Below are 24,032 nucleotides of genomic sequence, written 5' to 3' on the forward strand. Positions count from 1 at the left end.
GTAAAATGATATCCTTCCAAGTAAGGCCTCATTTTCTCGATTCCCCATACTATAGCCAAACATTCCTTTTCCGTGACGGAGTAGTTACGTTCAGCAGGTTGTAACGTGCGACTGGCGTAGGCGATTATACGGTCGTGTCCCTCTTGGTTCTGTAATAGCGCCGCTCCAAGTCCGTCTTCTGAAGCATCTGTTTGCAATTGGAAGGGTCGATCGAAATCGGGACATGCTAGTACTGGGGATTCCGTGAGACATTTCTTTAGATCCTCGAAGGATTTTTGTTGAGCTTCACCCCAGGACCATCTCCTTCCTTTCTTCAACAAGCTCGTTAACGGAGTTGCTACTTTTGAAAAATCAGCTATGAACCTTCGGTACCAGGAACAAACGCCTAAAAATCGTCGCAATGCACGAACGGTAGTAGGTGCTTTCATTTCCAAGATGGCCCTAACCTTGTCCGGATCGGTACGGATTCCTTCGGCCGTGACCTCATGGCCTAAGTATTTGAGGGCGCGTTTTCCAAATTCGCACTTCTCTGGGTTAAGCTGCAGGTTGGCCTCTCGAAGTCGGCGAAATACTTCTCGTAGGTTTTCTAAATGCTCCTCGAATGTTTTACCCAAGACGATGATATCATCCAGGTATGCAAATGCTCGGGGTTCCATATCCGGTCCGATGATGGTATCCAATAGTCGTTGGAACGTTGCGGCCGCTGAGTGTAATCCGAAGGGCATAACTTTGAACTGGAACAAACCCCTAGATGGTACAGTGAAAGCGGTAATTGGTCGACATTCTTCTGCTAACGGAATCTGCCAATATCCTTGCTTTAGATCGATGCTCGAAATATATTTTGCGGCTCGTAGTCGGTCGAGTATGGCTGAGATATATGGTAGGGGGTACGCATCTTTACGGCTGACCTCGTTTACCTGACGAAAGTCGATGCAAAATCGGGGGTTTCCATCCTTCTTCTTCACAATAACGACCGGGCTGCTCCAAGGGCTGTTTGATGGCTCGATGATTCCTTCAGCCAGCATTCGGTCTACCTCCTGGTTGATGAGCTGCTGCATTTTGGGATTTTGGGGCCGGTAACGCTGTTTTATCGGTTCTTTCTTTAGGAGATGTATTTTGTGTTCCACTAGCGGTGTTGTTCCTTTGATGTCCTTGAACTTGGCTAATTCCGTCGTTAAGAATTCTTGCAGTTGTTGCTGCTCCCTCGGTGTCAGCTCCAAGTGGGATCCCGTCGGCCTCTCAGCAATAGTGTTAAGAGACTGGGTCGGTAGCGGTTTTCCGTTGATCATAATTTCATCGGCGGCCGGAAATATTTGTACCTTGTTCGGAATAAGGAAATCCATCCCCAGCAGGACATCATGACTCAGCCCCGGCAAGTACATCAGGGGCATCTCGTACGAATCTCCTTGAATGCTGAGCGGAAGCTTGACGGACAACGGTATTTTTGCTATACTTCCGTCAGCTAGTAGGGTGTTCGGTATCCGTTCCTGGGTTGTAGGCAGTCTTTTGGCCTTGCACAGTTCCATAACGGTGTCCCCGAAGTACGATCTGGAGGCTCCAGTGTCCAAAAGAGCTCGAAACACATTCCCAAATATCCCCACCTTGATGTGAGGACGGCGGTCTCCCTGGTGTTCGGTGACGGCACACGAGGCGGAGGGAACAGGGGTCGGGTATGGCCTCGTAGCAAACCTTTCCCTACTTAGTTTCCCGACCTGGGACAGTCACAATCGCGACTCATAATTCCCTTTCGTCCGCATCTTGAACAAAACAACACTGCTCGGTTCCTACAATCTCCTCTTAAGTGGCCGGTTTGTCCGCATTTCCAACAAGTCGGAGATCTTGCCGGATGTTCTTGTTTTGCAGGATATGTCGCTCGTGCTCCTGTTGATGCCGGTGATCTTCTCACGGACCCTCCGGTTGTCGACGGGTCATTCTGGCGGCGGATTTCCATCTTGAGAGTTTCTATTTCCCGGACTTTCCTCAGGAACGTGGGTATATCTTGGACGTCTTGGCCCCAGAGCATTTGGCGGTAGTCAGGTAGCAGGTTTCTCTGAAGTAAGGACAATTCTTGAATTTCGCTATACCCTCCGTGTCTCCTCATCATAGTCTGGAGGTCGGTTATATATTTTGTAACGGCCTCGTTGGGTTGTTGCTGGCGTCGGCGGATGTCCTCCTCCAGGGTAATGTAATAGTCGGTCGGAAAATAGAAAGTCCTGAAAGCTTCGGTGAAAGCAGACCACGTAGTGAGGCTGCGTTTATTGTTCCTGAACCATAGGGAAGCATCTCCGGTCAAGATTTGCGGTAGGCCTGCCAATATCCTTTCTGGATCTAGGTTAAGTTGGTGACGGACTTCTTCTATCCTTTCTAAGAATGCAGCCGGATCTTGTAGTCCATCGAAGTTCACTCCATACTTATGTAAGTCCACGGGGTCGGCGTGGCTGGAGGTATTCTGCGGCGGTGGTGTCGGGAAAGCAGGTGGTGTCAAGTGGATTGTTGGGTTTGGGGTCGCTTGGCCATTCTTGATGAACTTGGCCAACCTTTTCCTCATCTCGTCTACCGTCCCATCCCTGCGAAGATGGAATTTATCCAATTCCACCTCAAGTTCTTCCTTCCTCAACTTGTAAATCCAGCTGGTACTCTGGTCCATAGGGGCGGTGATCGGCTGGGTTTCCTCGGCGTTACTGGTCATGTCCGGTCTTCGGTCTGGTCAATAGTTCTCTTCGTAGGCTAACTGGATTCCTAGTTGTCTGCCTTCCTCTTGGTGGTCTTCAACTCTCTTCCTAGCCACTTACACCGCTCCATTTATACCTTTTCCCCCATCTAGGAGGTAGTAGGGGAAACTTCCATGCGCAGATCCTCAGAGTGTTTCCCAGGAGCCTCCACCATTTGTCGCTACGGCTACGGTCGGTCGGAATACGGTTATTCGGGCGGAATACGGTTATTCGGACGGAAAACGGTTATTCTGACGGAAAACGGTCGCTTCTTGGTCGGCGCTCACTCATCTCCAGGTCAAGTCTTCGACACCTCTCATCTCCCGTCCAGTTGTTGGGACGCTTTGGCAGCTCTTCACAAACAACGGTCCCTGCTCGGGCGCCATTTTGTGACGACCTCCTGTCTCCATCTGTTGCCGTCTTCTTCTCCGAAGATAGAAACCTCGGGCGCCACCTCTAGTTTAAAGTGTTGAGGACACTCGGAACCTGTAGGCGGTATCCCACAGGTGACCAGGAGCTACAGTCAGAGAAAGTTATGTCCAGGGGTCAGATGTTCATGAAGTTCGGACAGTCCCCTATCTCTGAAATATCTTAGAAACTCTATTCGGGAGAAAAATAAAACACACAATAACCATGAAACTTCTATTCAATATCTTCTATATACATAATGATGTCGTACAGGGTATAGGGTGAATAAGCGGTGCAGAAGCAGAAGCGGGATGTAACGTGCTTTTAATGTCGAAGCGTGATGAGTGAGCAAAGTAAGAATGCGGGATGAAGCGGTCGGAGTTAGAATGAAGCAAGAGCGTAAGTGAAAACAGTGCAAGTCAACTCTACGTTGCGTACAAGCGGAGGGTAGTAACATGGGCAGAGTCGGTTATTATAAGCAAGACTGGTGTTAAGACGGACGGCGGTTTGCCGGTATACTTTGGTGAACCGAGGGAAAAACTAAACCACGGAACAAGGACGACGAACGCACCCGCGAGGGTGCCCTCGGAATCCAAGGTGTTCCGAAATCACGGGGGCTGTACCCACCCCCGTAACCCCGGTGGGTGGCCTAGTTCGAAGGGGATCATACCGGACAGTTGTGTAGGATGGGCCGTTTGAAGCTAACATCGTACACCTCTGTACACTCGGAATTCCAGGAGCGATGCAGGCCGTTTGAAGCTAATGCATAATCTCCAAGAACTCGGGCGGTACGGTTAGGGAAAGGCGGGGTAAAAAGGGGTAACAAAGGAACATACCTGGCAGGTGTGTAGGATGGGCCGTTTGAAGCTAACATCGTACACTCCCGCACACTCGGAATCCCAAGAGAGATGCAGGCCGTTTGAAGCTAATGCATCACCTCTAGGAACTCTGGCGGTACGGTAAGGGTGGGCTGAGCTAGAGACGGCGGAACGTACCTGACAAGAGTGTAGGATGGGCCGTTTGAAGCTAACATCGTACACCCCTGTACTTTTAGGAGACCAGGAGACATGCAGGCCGTTTCAAGCTAATGCATGGCCTCCGGGACCCGGGCGGTACGGTGGAAGGATGACACGGAAGCATGTACGCGCCATTTGAAGCTAGCGTACACACCTACGCATACTGGGAAAGTCCATGGGGTAGTGCAGGCCATTTGAAGCTACTACACAACTCCACGGCGGAAAGAAGGGAATGTGGGAAAATAAATAAACCGGCAAATTAACCAAAAGAGTAATTAAAATAATCATACCTGAGACCTTGCCCATGTGTAACCCTTGAATGTACTTACTATCTGGTATACTTCTCGGACGGTTGATGGAACACTCTGGCTTCATTGACTGAATTTAAGAAATCGCTCGAATTTATACCCGGCACGGCCCTTTTTTATACAATTGTCAAATGCGCAATTAAACAAATTCGGCATACGATATCCCCCCTTGACCTCACGTTGAAGACATCGCGATCCGGGAACACATGGGTCCGCGCGGCCTGAAACCGGTCGACTTAATCAATTCACGTTACGGAAATATGAAAATGAATAATTCGGAAACAAAACTAATTGAAAATTTGCTTTGTTACAAGATTTAGGGTCAAATCTTGGACGATTCAAAGAAGTCGCTAATCATGTTTTAGTTTTTATGATTTCCGGACTACATAAGTCTTGGAAACAGCCAATAGCCTACTACTTTACTAAAGATCAGATAAAGACAACTCATCTCAAAATTCTAATTAAAGAGGTCATAGTTGCTTTGCAGGAAATTGGTCTTCGGGTGATTTGTACAGTTTGTGATCAAGGCACTACCAACGCAGCTGCCATTAAACAGTTGATCGATGAATGCCATACTCATCAACCAGGACCTTACTTCATTGTAAATGATCAAAAAGTTGTTGTGGAAGATCATGTAATCTTCCACATTTATTGAAAAACACACGTAATGCCTCAAAGTCTTACAATATCAAATTTGAGGACAACAAAATTGCTAAATGGGAGCATATTATTCAAGGTCATAAAGTAGACAGCACTAGAAGATTTAGAACTATGCACAAAATTGATTCAGAACATTTGACTCTGCAACACTCGCAATTGAAAATGAAAGTCTCTGTGGCTGCTAAAACTATGAGCCGCACAGTTGCGGCAGCATTGGAGATGATGTCAACAAATCCTGATTTCCCTTCTTCGGCAGTTCATACAGCAGAATTCATAGGCGATATTGATCAACTCTTTGACTCTTTGAATTCTGTGTGTAACTCTCGATTTGGGGGTAAGGAGTTAAGGCGATGTGTTAGTAGAAAAAGTAGATATGTCCAATTTTGGTATGCCATTTTACAGAGGATCAAAAAATGGCAGTTTTTCCACCCTGTTACATGATTAGAATCAAAGGCTCCCAGATGTAAGGAAGGTTGGATTACCACAATTGAAGGTATAATTATGGTGTGGGATGAATGTCGTAAGGCTGGTTTCAAATACCTGCGTACTAGAACGCTAAACCAAGATCCTGTTGAGAATCTCTTCAGTGTGATCCGACAACATGGCCGTGCAAATACGAATCCCACTCCATATCAATTTATATCAGCACTTAAGACCTGCATTTTGAATCGCCTTGTTACACCTAGGAGCCGTGGAAAAAATTGTGAAGACGATGGCATAGACATTCTTGAAGATTTAAAAAAATTTTTGGATTTTAAATGTGATGAAAATCAAAATTATCCCACGAATTTGGTTGACCTTTCAAAATTTAAAAATATAAAGTCTCCCAATAATATTGCTGAAATTGATGACCAAGCGCTTGTTTATGTTAGTGGGTATTTTGTTAAAAAAGTTTTCGGTATATTGTGTCATCAATGCAAAGAATGTCTTTTGAGTAGTCAAGTTTTAGAATTTCATACATTTACAATGTTTAAGGAATACGGTGATGACAAGAGGTGTTTATATACATTATGTTTCTGAGCAATTGTGTATATACGTTGCTCATATGCATGATGTAATTTTAGCAATATTAGAAAGCCATGGTCACTTGTTAAATATATATGAGGAAATTCTTCGCTTCGTGACAGAAAATGTATCATTTGCATTTTTCACATGTTCTGAACATTATAAAAATGTTCAAAACATGTTGAACAAAATAATTTTAGACCTTATTTGTAATAAATATTTTAATGATGTCAAGAAAAATTTGCGGAAAAAATATGTAACTGTAAGATCAGTTCCGAAGAAATTTCTTCATATATAGATATATAGAGTTTTTTTTTATTTATTGTTGAATATATATTTATTTACAAATGTTATTTGTGATAGAAGCTTTATTTATTTTCATTAGTTGCAGTTTTACCAGATTTTTTTTTTATTTATTGTTGATTGTTGAATATATATTTATTTACAAATGTTCTGTGATAGAAATGAGATTTTTAGTTAGTATAGAATATTTTTGTTGAATGTATTTTTATTTATTTATTTGTCTTTAGAACAGTTTTATTTTATTCAGAAAATATTTTAATTTTTTACTATATGAATTTTTTTTTAGGTCCGCATACATTTTTATGCTTACAGCAAATTTTGGTTGAAACAGAAAGAGCAATATTTTCACTTGAAATTGTTCTGATGTTCTGACCTTACATATTAGGTATATATTTCTCTCAATTAAAATATATCCAGTATTGATTCCGATTTTTCACTCTGTTTCAGGTTATGTTAATCAGATGGCTTTTGCTGGAGTTCTGCCAATGAATCGAAGAATCCAACTCATTAAGTATAGTCTTAAAACTGGATGTTCTTTTCTTCAATAATTTTGTAATACAATAGAATATTTGATCTGACATTACAAAATTATTTAATTACCTTTTGTTGGAAAAAAATGTATTATAATGTCTAATAAAAAGTATTTTTAATATTTGTTGAGTATCAGTTCTGAAAACAAGGATTATAAGAAGAAACCTCACTGAAGATTGATAATAAACTGTTATGTTAATTACAGTTTATTATCAGTGAAGGTTTCAATTCAAATTGTTTCGAAGTATGATTTGAGGCGCTAAAATGGGAATTCAAACGAGCAATGCGCCACCTGCTGTCAATTTTCGTAACAAGATAGTTACATCTACTGCCGATGAGGGCGCTTCAATCACGCTTAATTTATTTACCACTGAGTCGACACTCTTTTCCTTCTTTCTCTATGGTATAGGGCATGATATAAGAAGTGTTCTTATATCATGGTATAGGGGCGACTTTTATCGTAGCCCTTTTACTCCTTAAAACGACCGACACGAAGAGTTGCGGCTGGAGCCGAATGACTGTCCGAATGCAAGAATTCGGGGCTATACGATTCATCGCCCATGCAGGGACGAACTGCTAGATTATGATTGAAATAAACAAAACTGCAGGAGTCGCATGAAAGTTTTACATTAATAAATTATATAAATAACAGTGGAATGTAATATTTTCATTAAAAATCGTATGGGAAGGTAAATAGCATAAAAGGATTGGCTGTAGCCCTATAGCCCTCACAGACCAGCCGCCACTGCTCGTAAGCCTTTATGGACTAATGCAAAGATTATAGAGTAGAAAAATAGGAAACGCCCTCATATCGCTAGTACTAAAAACCGACTACATTTTGGCCAGTGAAAACACATTTGACAATGAGATGGCGCTGAAAATGTATTGTCAATACAGAAAAACTGTTTAATAACAGTTTTCTCTTTTATAATTGAGGGGCGCGAAATTCGAATTCTATTCCTTGTATTCAATTTCAATATTGACCTTGTTGAGACCAGAAAACAAACATCCTGAGCGACAAAACAAAAGGATGGTTTTGTTTTATGACCAGGATGTTAGTTTTCATCTGAACATTATTTGGAATCGATTGATATCAACGAAATACGCTGTTGGATGTGATAAATTTTTATTTGCAATCTATAAAAAATTTACAAAAATTTGAAATTATGGACAACGAATAGAGCTTTGACTAGGATACAAGAGTACATGGTTATCTGCTATAGTTACGTAAAAGGTGTTTTTTCTGTGAAAACGTTTCGAAATAATAAACTGAGTTGAATTTTTACAATTTATATCAGAAATTGATATGAACCAATATTCAATTTACCGTCATAGGATACACATTTCCGTTACTCACATATTATTTACAAAATTTTCAGAACCACAATTGAAAAAAACCTCACAGGGGTATACAAGCCTTGTATTCAAGCCCGTCAGTATAACTTGTTCATGCTTTTTCATGATTTCTTCATGGTCTCTTTATGACACAATATACAAATTGATTTACGAATGAACACTCACAGAAGGTTTTATAAAACTTTGACTTTCCAAACAACAATTTGGCAGTCACGCGATTCCCAAATCGAAATCCATAAAACTTTTGCATTTCTGAATATATTGAAGGCAATTGACAATCTTTGAATGGATGTATAAAAGTCATAATATCCCTAAATGAGCCCTTCATGTAAGGGATGCTTCCTGCATACAACAATTTACGTGAATGAACAGTTCTCAATCGACTTGCAGTAAAATGTTCATTGCACATGGTGTAGTCAGTAGTGTTTGCAGGCCTTTACGCCCTGAAAATTTCATCTACTTCGTAGCACTGAAAATAAAAACAAATGAATGACCGAGTCACATTTTACCAGTTTTAATACTTACATTCCCATTTTCCTTAGAAAAATTCGTTTTATTTTATCCACAGTTCTTCACCATACAATAATTTTCGAACGATATTCTGAGGTTTTCGCCAAGAAATCAGACAAAAATTTCAATAATCAGCAACTAGATGGGGCTTGAAAAACAAAAGGCGATACGAGGTTGCCTATGGACACGAGAATCAAAACATTCAAAACCTGTTTGATCAAAATGGCCATATGACTCTGACATCTCGCAAAATTTAATATGTCCCTCGAATTGATATTTCAACCAGTGTTAGGGCCTTGAAAACACATTTGAAACACAGATGGCGCTCACATCACTCTAGTCGCTTCGTTTCCTATCGTTCTACTCTATAATCTCTGATTATAGATTATAGATATTAGCTTCGTTTCCTATCTTTCTACTCTATAATCTCTGATTATAGAATGTTTTGATTCTCGTATCCATAGACAACCTCGTATCGCCTATTGTTTTTCAAGCCCGTTCTAGTTGCTGATTATTGAAATTTTTGTCTAATATCTGGCGAAAACCTCAGAATATCGTTCGAAAACTATTGTATGGTGAAGAACTGTGGATCAAATAAAACGAATTTTACTAATGAAAATGGGAATGTAAGTATTAAAACTGGTAACATGTGACTCAGTCATTCAATGATTTTTATTTTCAGTGCTACGAAGTGGTTAAAATTTTCAGGACGTAAAGGCCTGCAAACACTACTGACTACATGCACCTTGTGCAATGAACATTTTACTGCAAGTCGATTGAGAACTGTAAATTGTTGTATGCAGGAAGCATCCCTTACATGAAGGGCTCAATTAGGGGAGTGCATTTTTGAGAGAAAATTGGAAAAAAAACTTACCTCGAGAATCGACTCGGAATCAATTTGTGTGTCAAGAGCACTTTTGCGATGAAGATATCAAAAAAATGATGGATTCATTATGTTAGTGATCCGGCAACATTGTAAAAAGTAATAAAAAGGCAGATGGGCACCGCGAGTGTGCAAGTCGAACCAGTACAGTACAGTACACTGCGATGAAGAGATGACATGCTCTTCAATAAAGCATTTTACAATTTCGAGTTTTTTTTAATCTTGTACAAAAGTGGTGAAACAATCCCCCACCCTGAGTTACCATAAATTTGGTCCTTCGGGTCGGATAGGATTGGAAAATAGTCCAGGAAAGGAAATTACAAGTGGAGTAAGCACGGAAAATTCCACGAGGCATCGTAGACAACGGCGCAGTAATACGTAAGCGAAGTACGTATCAAGCGAGAAACAGAGAGGTCCGAGTCAACAGCGACGACCGAGACAAGGACGCAAGGCAACAAGAGTCGAGAAGCCGGCGAATCAAGCAGCAGATGGCGACGACCACGCAGGGACCAGGAAACGACGATCACGCAGGCCCCAGGAGACGACGATCACCTAGGCAGGCGCCTATAAACAATAATCCAAGTATCCAAGTCGCGAGATAGCGCACATAGGCAATTGTGAGTACCTTCAACTCCTATCCACCTTCCGACAATTTCATTATTTGAGTTAGACGGTTGTTTTGAATTTAATAATGGCGGACTTAGATTTAACGCAACTACGTTTCAAGCGTGGTCAATGCAAGGCAGCATTGACTCGATTAAAAAATTATTCAGAAAAACAAGATTTACAAATAGATAATGATAGTATTATTATGCAATTAAGAGTAAGACTAGATGCAATTAATAAAACATATTCACAATTTGAAGAATATCAAGGTCATATTGAATATTTAGTTCAGTACGATGAAAAATCTAAAGAAGGTGATTACGAGCAAGAACAAAAAAAAAGACAAATGTTTGAAGACGGTTTTTTCGAAGTTACATCTAGAATTCAATCAATTTTATTAAACTATGAACAGCAATTAAATGACTCAGATAATAAATAAATTAAAAGCATATCCAGTTTTAAAAACAGTTTAACTCCAGTCAAATTACCACCATTAAAGTTACCTAGTTTCTGCGGAAAGTACGAAAAATGGCTTGAATTCAGAGATTTATTCATTTCATTAGTTCATGACAATAAGCAAGTTGATGAAATTCAAAAGTTTTATTATCTAAAATCAGTTCCGATTCAAAAAATCTTTATGATTCATTCACTAAGAATTTGCGATCTTTAGAAAATCTTGGTCAACCAGTGAAGGAGTGGGATACACTTCTTATACATTTAATTGTCTCAAAGTTCGATAACAGGACCAGGAGGGACTGGGAAGGTTTAAACCTGAAAGGTGAATTACCCACAATGGACGAGATTAGTGAATTCCTGAAACAAAAATTTTTATTATTAGATAAATTAGGATTAAATTCTGAGAAAAAACAAGAAAATCATAAGATAGGTTTTAGAGAAAGAAAAACGAACGCATTTATGACGAGACCAGAAACAAATCAAAAGTATTCATGCTATTTTTGTAAGGAAGATCATTCTATATTTAAATGTGACAAGTTTTTGAGTTTAAATATTGAGGATAGAGTGAAAGAAAGTGAAAGGCTCAAGTTATGTAAAAATTGTTTAAATCCCAATCACAGCGTTAATGAATGCAACAGATCGAGCTGTAGAAAATGCAATAAGTATCACAACACTTTATTACACTGCGAAAATAAATCTAATGCTAATAGTCGAGTCAATACCACGGATAAGGATAAATGTAAGCGTGACAATACTAAAGATAATGTTTGTGGCATTTCAACGGAAATAAATACTTCTGAATCAATATAATTAGCAGCCATGGCAGGCAGCAAAACATTGTCTTTACTATCAACTGCAATAATAAATGTTAAAAATAAATATGGAAAATTCATAAAGGCACGAATGTTACTTGACCCAGGTTCACAAAGTAATTTTATATCTGAAAAATTATCAAAGATGTTAGGTTTGGAAAAAATTCCAATAAAATACACTATATCAGGTATTGGTAACAGTTTCAGTGCAATCGCTAGATACAAGATGATAATTAGCAGATACTCTATGGTAAATGAATATTCTGAAACTATTCCATGTCTAATCTTACCTAAGATCACACAATATTTGCCAAGTCATGACTTTAATTCAAGCGTTTTGAACATTCCGGGAGATAAGTTATTAGCAGATCCAGATTTCAATAAGAGTCAAGAAATTGATATTTTGTGCGGAGTAGGTATATTCTATCATTTATTACTCATGGAGCAAATAAGGTTTGACAACGGTCTGATATTGCAAAACAACCAATTAGGTTGGATATTAGGCGGAGAGATAAGTAACTTTGGATTAAGAGCAACGAATCATGTTTCTAGTAACGTGGCAATTAATGACAATGAAGCGAACGAGTTGTTGAATGAGAACTTAGAGAAGTTTTGGCAAATTGAAAATTGTACAAACATTGACATAAGAGATGATGTTTGTGAGAAACATTTCATTTCAAATTTCAGTAGGGCTCCAGACAATAAATTTGTAGTAAAAATTTCATTTAAGGATGAGTCTTTTCAATTGGGAAAATCAAAGGAAATGGCAATTAAAAGATTCTATTACTTAGAACGCAAACTGGCAAAGAGCGCAAACGTTAAACAACAATACATAGATTTCATTGACGAATACTTACGATTAGGACACCTTAGGGAATTAGAGGTTGATATCAATGATCTCGAAGATGATGGTTCAGCATATTATGTTCCACATCATCCAGTTTTAAAGGATAGTGATACCACCCCATGCAGAGTTGTGTTTGACTTCTCAGCAAAATCAGACAATAATATTTCTTTGAATGACCTACAATTATCAGGACCTTCTATACAAAGTGAACTGATTGATATACTTTTAAGATTTCGAGTACCAACCTACGTTATAACGGCAGACATTTCCAAAATGTGCAGACAGGTATGGCTTCACCACAGTCAAACTAAATTTCAAAGAATTTTCTGGCGGAATTCTGAAACAGAAAAATTAAAATGTTACGAACTATTGACAGTTACCTACGGGAGTAAGTCTTCTAGTTTTTTAGCAATTAGAGCACTGCAACAAATAGCTCATGAAAATGCGGAAAAATATCCAGCAGCTGCTAAATCTATAAAATTAAATTTTAATGTTGACGATTATTTAGATGGCGGACACAATGAATCAGATGTTTAAAGCTGCATTCACAATCAATTCGCGGGCCGAAGTGCACTTCGGCACGAAATTTACCATTCGCAATAATCTTGGTACCAAATACTCAAATGAATCAAAAATGTAACTGATCAAAGCATAAGCATCAGCATCATCTATAGCCGGCACGAAATTCCTTGCCGAAGTGATAGTTTGCAACTTGCAAGAAATTTTGTCTTGAATTTCATTGTGAATGGTAACGGAGAACGCCATCTGCTAAGCTTCCGTGCCGAAGTGTGATTGTGAATGTAGCTTTACAGTTACAATAAACAGTAACAAATTTATTGCGAGAATCAGGGTTTCAATTGAGAAAATGGTTAACGAACGCACCTTATCTTGTTGGTCGTTTCGATATTGATAGGGATATTAAATTTAGCGTACTTAATTTGAGTGAAAATCAAAATAGTAAAACCTTAGGTGTGCGTTGGAATGCATCTTCTGATACTATCGAGTATGAAATAAATCGAGAATTAAATGATTTGAAACAGAGTAAAAACATAACAAAGCGATCAATTTTATCCACAATCAGTCAGCTATTTGATCCCATGGGCTTGGTTAGTCCTATAGTAATAAAGGCAAAATTCATTCTTCAGTTGGTTTGGAAAGAAAAAGGAAATTGGGACGATTCAGTATCAGACAGTTTGAACAGAAATTGGATTGATTTCTTAACTCATCTCCAAGAATTAAAAATTGTAAAAATTCCTAGACATGTCATTTGTGAAAATGCACGATACTTAGAGATTCATTTATTTGTTGATGCATCTGAAAAAGGTTACGGTGCATGCATATATATAAAGAGTCAAGGTTCAAGCGGAAGAGAATGTCACTTGATTTGTTCAAAAAGTAAGGTTGCACCTATCAAACAATTATCACTACCGAGATTAGAACTTTGTGCGGCATTCTTAGGTTCAAAATTATTGAATAAGGTTAAAACCGCAATGCAAATAGAATTTCAAAGAACATTTTGTTGGACAGACTCGCTTGTAGCATACCATTGGATAAAAGGTTCGCCGGAGAGATGGAAAACCTTTGTAGCAAATCGAGTATCGATAATACAGAATTTGACGGACAGCAATGATTGGTATCATGTCAGATCCAAAGAAAATCCTGCTGATCTGATATCAAGGGGCGCCGTAGTGAGTGATCTAACTGAATTTTGGTTTCAAGGTCCTTGTTGGTTGCAATTAAACAGTGATGAATACCCTATAGGCAAAGACTGTAATACTTTGGAAGAAATTCCAGAAACAAGAACGGTTTCAAATATTGCTTCGAACAATGATGATTCAATTTTCACGAAATACTCGGATTTAGGAAAACTGAAAGGGGTTGTTGCCTATTGTTGGCGATTTATATTCAATGCAAGGAAGTCTAGTCATAAGAAGGCTGGTCCTTTAAGTATAAGCGAGATAGATGAAGCATTCGACACTTTATTAAGAGTAGCTCAATTTGATTCATTTAGTCAAGAAATATCTGATTTAAGAAAACGAAAATGTGTGAAAAATTCAAGTTCACTTGTAAGATTATATCCGTTTCTTGATTCAAAAAATATTTTACGGGTAGGAGGCAGGATTTCGAGAGCGAACTTTGCTTATAATAAAAAGCAATAATTTTACCTAAAAACCATCCACTTACAATTTCTATAATGCGCAATGATCATCAAAATTACTTCATTATGGTCCACAACAATTATTATTCACGATAAGAGAAAAGTTTTGGCCGTTAGCAGGTAGAAATATGGCCCGCAAAATTATCCATCAATGCGTTAGATGTTTTAAGGCAAACCCAAAGGCTTGCGAGTACATTATGGGTAGTTTACCTTCAGAAAGACTATCTCAGGCATTTCCTTTTATCAATGTAGGATGCGATTACGCTGGTCACTTTTATTTGAAGGAAGGTAAGGCTCGTAAGCCAACTGTAACCAAGGCTTGGATTTGCATATTTGTATGCATGGTTACAAAAGTAGTCCATATAGGGAACTCTAACGATTTGTCAAAATCAGCTATGCGATCGTAGCCGTGGGGCACACAAGCTTTTCCCTCCATTGAGTCACATGCTGTTTTGGTCGAGTATTGTATGTTGTGCCTTTAAAAAAAAAATGTTCTTCCCGGCGTTTGATTAGAGTGATTAAACTATAGCTTTCTCAGAAATGCCTCTTTACAGTGAAAATAAAAAGCTTTGTGTGCCCCACGACAACGAACGGTCAGCTGATTTCGACAAATCGTTAGAGTTCCCTATTGAGTTAGTGACAGAATTGAGTACTCAAGCATTTTTCTTATGTTTTAAGAGATTTATAAGTAGAAGAGGAAGACCAAACATGTTTTTTTCCGATAATGGAACCCAGTTTGTAGGCTCGAACAATGAACTTTTGAATTTCTTCAAGTCTAATGGTGATTTGATCACTTCGCATTTTAGTAATGAGCGGATAACTTGGAAATTTATTCCACCAAAGGCGCCCAATTTTGGAGGCATTTGGGAATCATGCGTTAAGAGTACGAAACATAATCTAAAAAGAATAATAGGTAATAGTCAATTGCGTTATGAAGATTTTTCAACAATATTGTGTCAGATTGAATCCATACTCAATTCCAGACCACTTACCCCCCTTTCCTCTAGTCCTGATATGTCTCCACTCACGCCTGCGCATTTTCTCATTGGGCGACCCCTCACAAGTTTGCCTGAATCTAATTATGTAGATATTCCTGATGGTCGATTGAAGGTGTATCAGCAGAGGCAAAGGATGGTACAGTTATTCTGGAAACGATGGAGCAATGAGTATATCAATATGGCTTGCAGACTAGGTTGAAATGGAAGGTCAATGGTTCCAACATCATCAAGAATGAAGCATTGGTATTGGTAAAGGAAGACAACGTACCTCCTCTGATGTGGAAAATGGGAAGAATCGTAAGTCTCCATCCAGGTGATGACAGCGTTGTGCGCGTTGTGTCAGTGCGCTACATCGACGGTAGCATTCTCAAAAGGCCTGTAACAAAAGTGTGTGTTCTTCCTATTGACGAGAATATGAACTCAATTTGCGAGAAGAAGGAATGTTAAAATTTAAGATTGAAAGAAAAAACTTAGTTGTATGCATACTTACCATTTACATTGTTCATGTATTCACAACACTGTTTTATTTCAAAAACATTATCTGTAGCAGTATTTTTTTTTTTTAATGTAGCCATTTCAAGGCCGGCGGTATGTTAGTGATCCGGCAACATTGTAAAAAGTAATAAAAAGGCAGATGGGCACCGCGAGTGTGCAAGTCGAACCAGTACAGTACAGTCCACTGCGATGAAGAGATGACATGCTCTTCAATAAAGCATTTTACAATTTTGAGTTGTTTTAATCTAGTACAAAAGTGGTGAAACAATCCCCCATCCTGAGTTACCACATTATGTTAGCACATAGACATAGAGACATGGACTGAGCAATGCCAGCATGAAATTGGCTATTTATTAGAAAGAGAGAAAAGCTCGTCGGGACATACCTTTCTCTTTTTTGTTCACATAGAAGTGAGTGTAGACCAATCAAAATTCTAGAAAAAGACAACTGCATTCCCGACGTGTTTTTCTCTCTGTCACTTTTTTTGACCGTATTTCATGCATAGATATAAAGGGAAGGCACAGTCCATGTCTCTATGTCTATGTGTTAGCATAACATAATATATCGTTTATAACGGTTCTCAGCTGAGTATTGGAAACAGAATCTATAGTCCATTCAAGAATGATTGACATCTCGGGTGGCTATGGAAAATCGAATTTAAGTTGGTAATAGCCATTGAACTAAAGACTAAAGACTTTCTTTAGTTCAATGGTAATAGCTCATAAGTTGAGATTTTTTTTTGCGGAATTCAGGTTGGTATTGTGAACAAATAGTGTGAATCTATGCACTATGCACTGACCAACGATAATTTAAACTGCTACTGCTATTTATGTTCTTAATTCAATCGTACAAATTGGATACATAAGTGTTTCAATTTTGAAAGCTGATTAATTGCTCTGAAGTCAAATATTTCTTCTTTTCAAATACTTGTCTATACTTCATTCACTTTTATTTTAGCAGTCGGTAGGCCATGGAAATTTGACACATTTCACTCTGTATAGTACGAAAATGTGGGGTTATGGAGCTTGTCAAAACATTTTTGGATTTTAAATCAACGCTATGTTGTCCGTTCTACGTAAAAGTTTCAGTTATTACGTATTTCATCACAATGTTGAATCTCTTATTGAATTAATATTAACCCGAAGATGAAACGCATATGATGGAGTGGTTGGGAATGGGTATCTCCCGAAGGAATCAACAGATAATTACAAGAATGTTAAATTCTTCCACAAAAATCATCTTGCATCAATATAAGTAAATGGAATTGAAGGAAATTTCAAGTTAAGATGAACTTTACCTTTGACCAAAAATTTCGACATGAATAAACAAGTAAGAGGGCAACTTGTGCGTATTTGTGGCTATTCATCTTAATACATTGATGTAATAATAATAATTAGGTATTTATTAGTACCTTAAGACATTTACATTGTATAGGACAAGTCAAATGAAAAATAGAAAAATCCATTTTAGGGAACTTATTCTCCGATGACATTTAACGAAAATCCTGTAGTAAACTTTTCGCATTAATTCACTCAAACATAAAATTCTCAAATGCCACCACTTTTTGAGGTCTCCCAATAGAAGGAAATTCTTTGTCATCCTCTTCATTAACAATCTTTCTGATTGTGGAAATATCCAGCTGAAATATAAGTCGTTTAGATTTAAATGAAACATGTTTTGATTGTAGCAGGTGGAATGTGCTATTCTTTCTCATATTTGCGTGTTATTTTAAGGCCTAAATTTAATTACTTTTGTGGAGAGCAAAGATGTTTGCGTGTTGTTTGTTCGTGTGCATATATTTTGTTCTAAATTTTCGAAGACTCGCGGATTATCAAATGAATTTAAAGTTAGAATATATAGATTTGTCATCAATTTTGTAATAAAAAACAAGCAGAAATATTGTAGTAATTCATTTGGGCATTACGATTACGAGTTCAACTTTTCGCAAATTACATACAGTTCGAGTACAATTCAAAAACTCTGAAGTGAAAATTAAGAAATTTTAATTACAGCAATTCGATAGCGAGTTACGAATAAGCATGATCCATTATTTGTGAAGCAGTGAAAATAATGCCACAAATAATATTGTCTTTTTTTGTATATTTCATTTGATCATCTCTAAAAAATTATGATTCGTACATACCGACAGTAAGTCACTTTGTATTATAATTGGAAAGGCTCAAAAAATCTGAAATTAATTTCCTACTGAGGAGTAAAAGAAAAAATGTCTCGCTATTGATAAATGTGCTTCATTATTGTTATGTTAGTATTTAGCTAAGATTTGATCATCTCTCTCTGATTAGTACAGAACATACTTATATTTTGTATTATGATTTGGAAAAACTTAAATCAGTTTCATTCTAAGGAGTAAAGGAAAAAAAAGTCTTGCTTTGATTAACATGCTTCTTTATTCATGTTAATATTTAGCTGAGGTTAGTGCAACGGGGAACCATACAATTCTGCGTATGATACAAGAGCTCAGGGAAAAACCTCAGAAGAAAAAACCCTGCCTCCCCGTGTTTACAAAAAAAAACCAAACGAAATTAACAGGAGATATTCAATACTGAAGGACATCTTATCTTGATTCTTCCATAAAGGGAAATTAGAGTCTTCTCCGAGGTGGTTGAAATTCAAAGTCTGAAATAGAAAGCTGTACAAGATTGAAAATTAATTATGTGTCAAATCAATTAAAAATTGACCAACCTCTTTCAAGTATGGCCTTAAAACCATCCTTATACCAACATGTTGCAATAGAAAAATACATAAGGACTCTTTCAATTCCAATTTTCCTCTTCTAACATTATTTAATTATCTCATTTAGATCTAGAATACTCAAAAAATAAAATTCAAATGTACATCAAGCTTCTATAAATTATAGAAAAAATACTTCCTTTTTGAAATTTTTTTTATTACCACTACCTTGAATCGTACTTTTATTTGGTGTTAAAAAACATGCTTTATTTGTCGATAACCTTACAACCTTCCATTATATCACCTGTTAGTTAGTAGATTTGAGTAAATGACATGCAGTATTTCAAAAGAAACTGAAAAGGCAAAGAGTCTTCTTCATATTGATCTGGAATAATCAAAATAAGCTACATTTACACATCATACCAAGCCCCAATACATTAGAAAACATACATTTATTCCATAGACAATAAACCTTTTGACTCCACCAACATGATGTGCAACTTGACTACTTCTTACTTGGGAAATACAACTGTTTCTCTATTTTTCTTTTTCTGCTGGTAGAAGCATTATTGCATTGCAAGTTATAAGCGTCTCTAATAATTTTTGCAATGTTACGAAGGGTACCCACATCCAATAAACCAAGCTGCATTCTAGCTTGTTCTAATACAATCTATAATAAACTATGAAGAACCATATGCATGAATCATCACAAAGACTTACATCTTTTGTAGTAGAATCTATTGGATCATTTGTAATTTGACTGGATCCACCTACGACACTCTGGACATCCATTTCATAAGCAGCCCTACTTGTTGATGGTTGACATATATATAAGTTGTTGTCCTCATCATCATCATTTACAGTTCTCACACCTAAAACAGAATCGCTTCTCTCTGCGACCAGAGCAACTGCATGTATATGTTTACACATGGCAGCTTTTATAGTAAACTCTGCACATTGACATCTAAACCTATGGATGCATATTTTGCACTTAATGCAATATAGAGATGTGCAATCCTTATCACACAACTCATTATATGACACAATATAAAATTTATTACTCACGGATTCCGATGGTACTCTAAACTCACCAGTTTCTAAGCATACTACTTTATCGGTCAGTCCATTTTCTGCTTTCGAATGAGCTTCTCGGTTAACTCTGGCCTGGTATTGATTGGCAGAAGGTCTTTTCGTGTCAATAATGTTTTTCCACATCTTTTCATTTACCAATTCCTCCAAAGTGTCCAGTAATTTCTCTACCCTACAATACATTTTATAGAATATGATTATTATTCATGGTGCATCCTTCAAAACAATACCGTAAATTCTGATTTCCCCTCATTTTATTGTACTTCAATACTTTATTCAGGCTTTCTATAGCCATGTTGGTATTAATCCCAACATTTACTCTGTGGCAGTGAGCCCACATCATGATTCTTTCTTCACTTTGGAAATAATAACTGAAAAACATTTATGAAAATCTTCAATTATACTCTTCCACATTTAAAACAACTCACTTCTTTAAATATTTCAAAAACTCATTTTCCTGTCCTTCTTCCAAATGCTTGAAATATTCGTCTTTCATCTTGTGGAATGTTGATACATCAGTCTCCTTCAAAATTTTTCGCATTCTATTTTTCATCTCTTTTTTGTTGTCCACATTCTTCAACTTGTTTCTCCCCTGTATATTCCAATTCTTAATAACATGCCAAGTACAGAGGAGCCTTCTTGGCTTTCTTTCTGTTACCATTGCCTGGAAAATGTATTAAAAATTTAATAGCTGTAACATAAATCCAATATGTAGCTATGTTCTTCAATACCTGACACCATGCATTATAATATTTTATATCATCATCGGTCATAATATATTCTGCGTCCACTGGCTCTCCAATCTTAGATTTCAAAGCATCAAAAAAAATATTTTGGATGGTTTGATCCAGTCTATTCGATAATAAGAAAGCCACCGGGAAACCGATTTTATTCTCATCTTTGACTAAAACTATAGTCAGATCATAATGTCTTGAGTTTGTGCCATGGGTTCCATCGATGCATATTATCCTTTTGAATTGTTTGAGCTTTCTCTCCATATCATCGTTCATGAATCCTAGAGCAAAGTCTTCTGCCTTCAATCCTGGGTAGGTTTCTCCTGATAATTTTACAATTTGTAAAGAAAGAATAGGAATGAAGGCACAATTTTGAATAATATACATACCAATTTGCTTGAACAAAAAAACATAATTTTTTCCTTGACTGTTCCACTCTTTCACTTTCAAAGTGGTGGCAACCATGTCATCATCATGTCTCCTCTTCTCTATGTTGAATTTTCTTATAATATAAGCAAGATCTGCCCTTTTAAGCACATTAATTCTTTCTAGCTTATTGCCGGTTATAGTTCTTGCATCTTCCAAAATTCTTTCTTTTGTGACTCCAGCTGCCAATTTACTAGCAATCATTTCCTGCTGGTCCTTTGTCAAATGTTTAGATCGCAGTAGATCGTCATGACCAACATGTGTTTCAACAAATTTAACATCCACCCCTTGAACATATTCAGTATATCGCTCTAGAGAATACAACTAAAATATTACAATATTTACCTGTATTACATATCTTCACACGAATTCTAGAAGGACAGAAACCAGAGATTTTGATACTTCCCCCAGTTTTCATGCTGCGTTTGCTACATTGGCTAGTATATCCTAAAAATGGAACAGATAGATGATATTACATTATCGCTGGTGAAATAATAATACTTCACTTGTAAATATTATGATGAATAACAAATAGGTACAAACCTGAAAAATTACTACGATTGCATTCATAATATACCACCTGTCCATCGCTGATTTTACGATCTCTTCGTTTTACGTAATCCACATTTCTGTTATCAAGTGCTCTCCAAGTCTCAAATTCTTCTTCATTCTTAAAAGTAAAAAGTGATGTCTTGATACTTAGAGAATGAATCTGCTGTAAGTGATTAATCAGCATATCATGAGACTCAAGAGCTACTTTTTCTTCTTGAGGGCAAATGGGGCATTTTATATGCACTGTCTGTTTTGCAATAGGTTGTTCATTATGAACATCTCGCAAATGGCGATATTTCGCCGAAACACTAGAGTATTTCTTTTTACAGATTTGACAAATCAGTTTATCGCTGAAATATGAGGTTTTAATAATGAATCAATAATATGTATAATAACATAACATAACAGTGAATACATACTTTTCCCCATCCATGTTCAAGAATCTATTTCCTGAAAGCTAAACTACAAGTTAAAAATTGAAGCAATGAAAATTGCTTTAATTTGAAGAAACTCCTGAAATACAATAGATATGAATTAGAGCAATAAAAATTGCTTTAATTTGAAGAAACTCCTGAAATACAATAGATATGAATTAGAGCAATAAAAATTGCTTTAATTTGAAGAAACTCCTGAAATACAATAGATATGAATTAGAGCAATAAAAATTGCTTTAATTTGAAGAAACTCCTGAAATACAATAGATATGAATTAGAGCAATAAAAATTGCTTTAATTTGAAGAAACTCCTGAAATATAATAGATATAAATTAGAGCAATGAAAATTGCTTGAAGATATTCCAAATATATTCTCAAAATATTCAGTAGCAGCTTTCAGAGCACAAATGTTTGGGCAAGTAAGCAACTATCAGAACAATTCAGAATTGAATGGCGGAAAGAGTGGAAAGACCGTTACAAATTCTTCAAGTTGAAGAATACGACAGAGACAGAGACAACTCCCACTCTCCCTCTCTCTCTATCGTTGTCGCATGACATGTGCTGTTTCCTGATTGGTTCGCATCAGGGAGAAATTAGTGTATGCTAAAAGACCCGGTTCGTTAGAACCAATGGTTCGTTCAGTTCTTCACCCGAAAAATGACCCGTTCGTTCAACTGGGTCGAATGAGCCAAACGGCTCCATGCGACCCACAAAATCGATATGGGATCTGGAGATCGGAAGATCTGGAATCGAAAGAATGATTCATAATTCCGTCTCTTCATTACCCAGGTACCCGAATAGTTAGACGGGTTTCAGACTGACCCAAAGAAACAGATGGTAGTCGTAATAAAATGAACTTATATTACTTGCATTTCGCAAGTGAATCAACGGCTCCTTGTTGAAGAAAGTATGATAGATTTTGGAACTAGGACTAGTAGAAATTACAAGTTTATATTTCTGTTATTATGGCTGTATTGATGAAAGTAAATTTTAAGTGATTGGTCAATTCTACAACTTTTTTTCAGATTAATTTGAGGAAAATATTTGGATTCGCAGCAATAACATAATCTGGATTTCAAAAATTTCAGTTTTTGACGAAATTAATGAGACTAGATCTCACGAATTTCGAACCTGTAAATCAATGATTGACGTCTCCATTTCAAAATTTGAATCGTCCGATATCCATTTCCTTTCGAAAGACTTTTGGTTTTTGAATTTTTTCTACACTGGGGTCAATATTTCTCTCGGTTCTCTCACGAATTGGACCTCAACTAACTATTTTCAGCCGATCAAAAATATTATGGTCCACAAAACACAGCTGTTTGCAATTAAAGAAGCATCCATATTCCATTCTATCAAAATTTAATTCAACTGAACTAAACTGAAGTGAAATTCCTAACAGAACAGTGAACTGATCAAGACGGGACTACGGATCCGAATTCGAACCATGCGCAATGTTTGGCTCACAACCCAAAACCCAACTACCTAAAAGAACCAATGGGTCAATTGAACGGGTCTTTTGAACCGGGTCTTCTCAGCAATGGATCTAGATCGATCTGGTTCCTCGAAATTGAACGAACTACACATCCCTAATAAACACTATAGATGGGAAACTCTCAGATAAAATTTTGTTACGAAGAAAAGCGCCATCTCTTAAACGTCAGCAAACTAATCTCGATTAATTTGCCGAGAGCGCTCTTCACGCTTTGATAAGGTAATTTTATTTTATTGTATTTGGAGACAACTATGTAACAAATAATACTCTGAGTTCATACATACAATTTATTAGATGAAATGTTCACATATGATAATTGAAAAATAATAGAATATATGATTGATAAACAAACAAAAATCAGTTAAATGAAACTTATCTATCTTTTATGAGCTGAAATACCTCAAATTTGGACAAGATTTCAAGCGCGTCATGAGAAAATCATACCTCTTCTTTGGTACTACATCCTACGTAATCAGAAAAGATTTATTCTTCGAATTCCTAATAGTCCGGCTTCTGAAGAATTATGCCAACCATAACTCTACAAGGAA

The 24,032-nt window shown here is 37.2% G+C and overlaps 2 protein-coding genes and 1 long non-coding RNA gene across 8 annotated transcripts; all 3 read right to left on the minus strand.

Annotated features, from left to right (window-relative positions):
* Nucleotides 1–10,765: 10,765 nt before the first annotated feature.
* On the minus strand, nt 10,766–12,937 carry LOC123311511. The gene is made up of 3 exons (XR_006537491.1): nt 12,658–12,937; nt 12,423–12,589; nt 10,766–11,110 (listed from the first exon to the last, which is right to left on the minus strand). It is a non-coding gene; the product is annotated as an uncharacterized LOC123311511 (long non-coding RNA).
* Nucleotides 12,938–18,452: 5,515 nt separating this feature from the next.
* On the minus strand, nt 18,453–19,938 carry LOC123312378. Of its 6 annotated transcripts, none has more exons than XM_044896765.1 (4): nt 19,475–19,938; nt 19,271–19,424; nt 18,767–18,886; nt 18,453–18,700 (listed from the first exon to the last, which is right to left on the minus strand). In XM_044896765.1, exons 1-3 carry the CDS (start codon nt 19,682–19,684, stop codon nt 18,864–18,866), a joined length of 387 nt encoding a protein of 128 aa, XP_044752700.1. In that variant the 5' UTR covers nt 19,685–19,938; the 3' UTR covers nt 18,453–18,700; nt 18,767–18,863. The 6 variants fall into 6 exon arrangements, with proteins under 6 accessions (XP_044752700.1, XP_044752701.1, XP_044752704.1 ...); XM_044896766.1 differs by having other exon boundaries at nt 18,453–18,713; XM_044896769.1 differs by having other exon boundaries at nt 18,767–18,894.
* Nucleotides 19,693–22,161, minus strand: LOC123311737. Its single transcript, XM_044895808.1, has 9 exons — nt 21,975–22,161; nt 21,547–21,905; nt 21,349–21,450; nt 20,967–21,290; nt 20,575–20,900; nt 20,272–20,507; nt 20,074–20,214; nt 19,846–20,015; nt 19,693–19,724 (listed from the first exon to the last, which is right to left on the minus strand). The coding sequence occupies exons 1-9, from the start codon at nt 21,986–21,988 to the stop codon at nt 19,693–19,695; spliced, it is 1,704 nt and encodes a 567-aa protein (XP_044751743.1). The 5' UTR covers nt 21,989–22,161.
* Nucleotides 22,162–24,032: the final 1,871 nt, after the last annotated feature.

This window comes from Coccinella septempunctata, chromosome 4 (genome assembly GCF_907165205.1).
Source record: "Coccinella septempunctata chromosome 4, icCocSept1.1, whole genome shotgun sequence".
NCBI classification, from domain to species: domain Eukaryota; kingdom Metazoa; phylum Arthropoda; class Insecta; order Coleoptera; family Coccinellidae; genus Coccinella; species Coccinella septempunctata.

Bases quoted from the DNA above. Each gene is read 5' to 3' on its own strand.
- LOC123311737 (XM_044895808.1), bottom strand. The intron at 21,291-21,348 runs GTAAATATTGTA...AATATGTTCAAG, and splicing joins TGTGAAGATATGTAATACAG to GGGTGGATGTTAAATTTGTT. The intron at 19,725-19,845 runs GTGAGTTTAGAG...ATGCATCCATAG, and splicing joins AGTAGTATGCTTAGAAACTG to GTTTAGATGTCAATGTGCAG.
- LOC123312378 (XM_044896765.1), bottom strand. From the start codon at position 19,684: ATGTGTAAACATATACATGCAGTTGCTCTGGTCGCAGAGAGAAGCGAT. The intron at 19,425-19,474 runs GTAAGTCTTTGT...AGTTTATTATAG, and splicing joins TAGATTCTACTACAAAAGAT to ATTGTATTAGAACAAGCTAG. The intron at 18,887-19,270 runs GTAAGAAGTAGT...TGAGTATTCTAG, and splicing joins GAAACAGTTGTATTTCCCAA to ATCTAAATGAGATAATTAAA.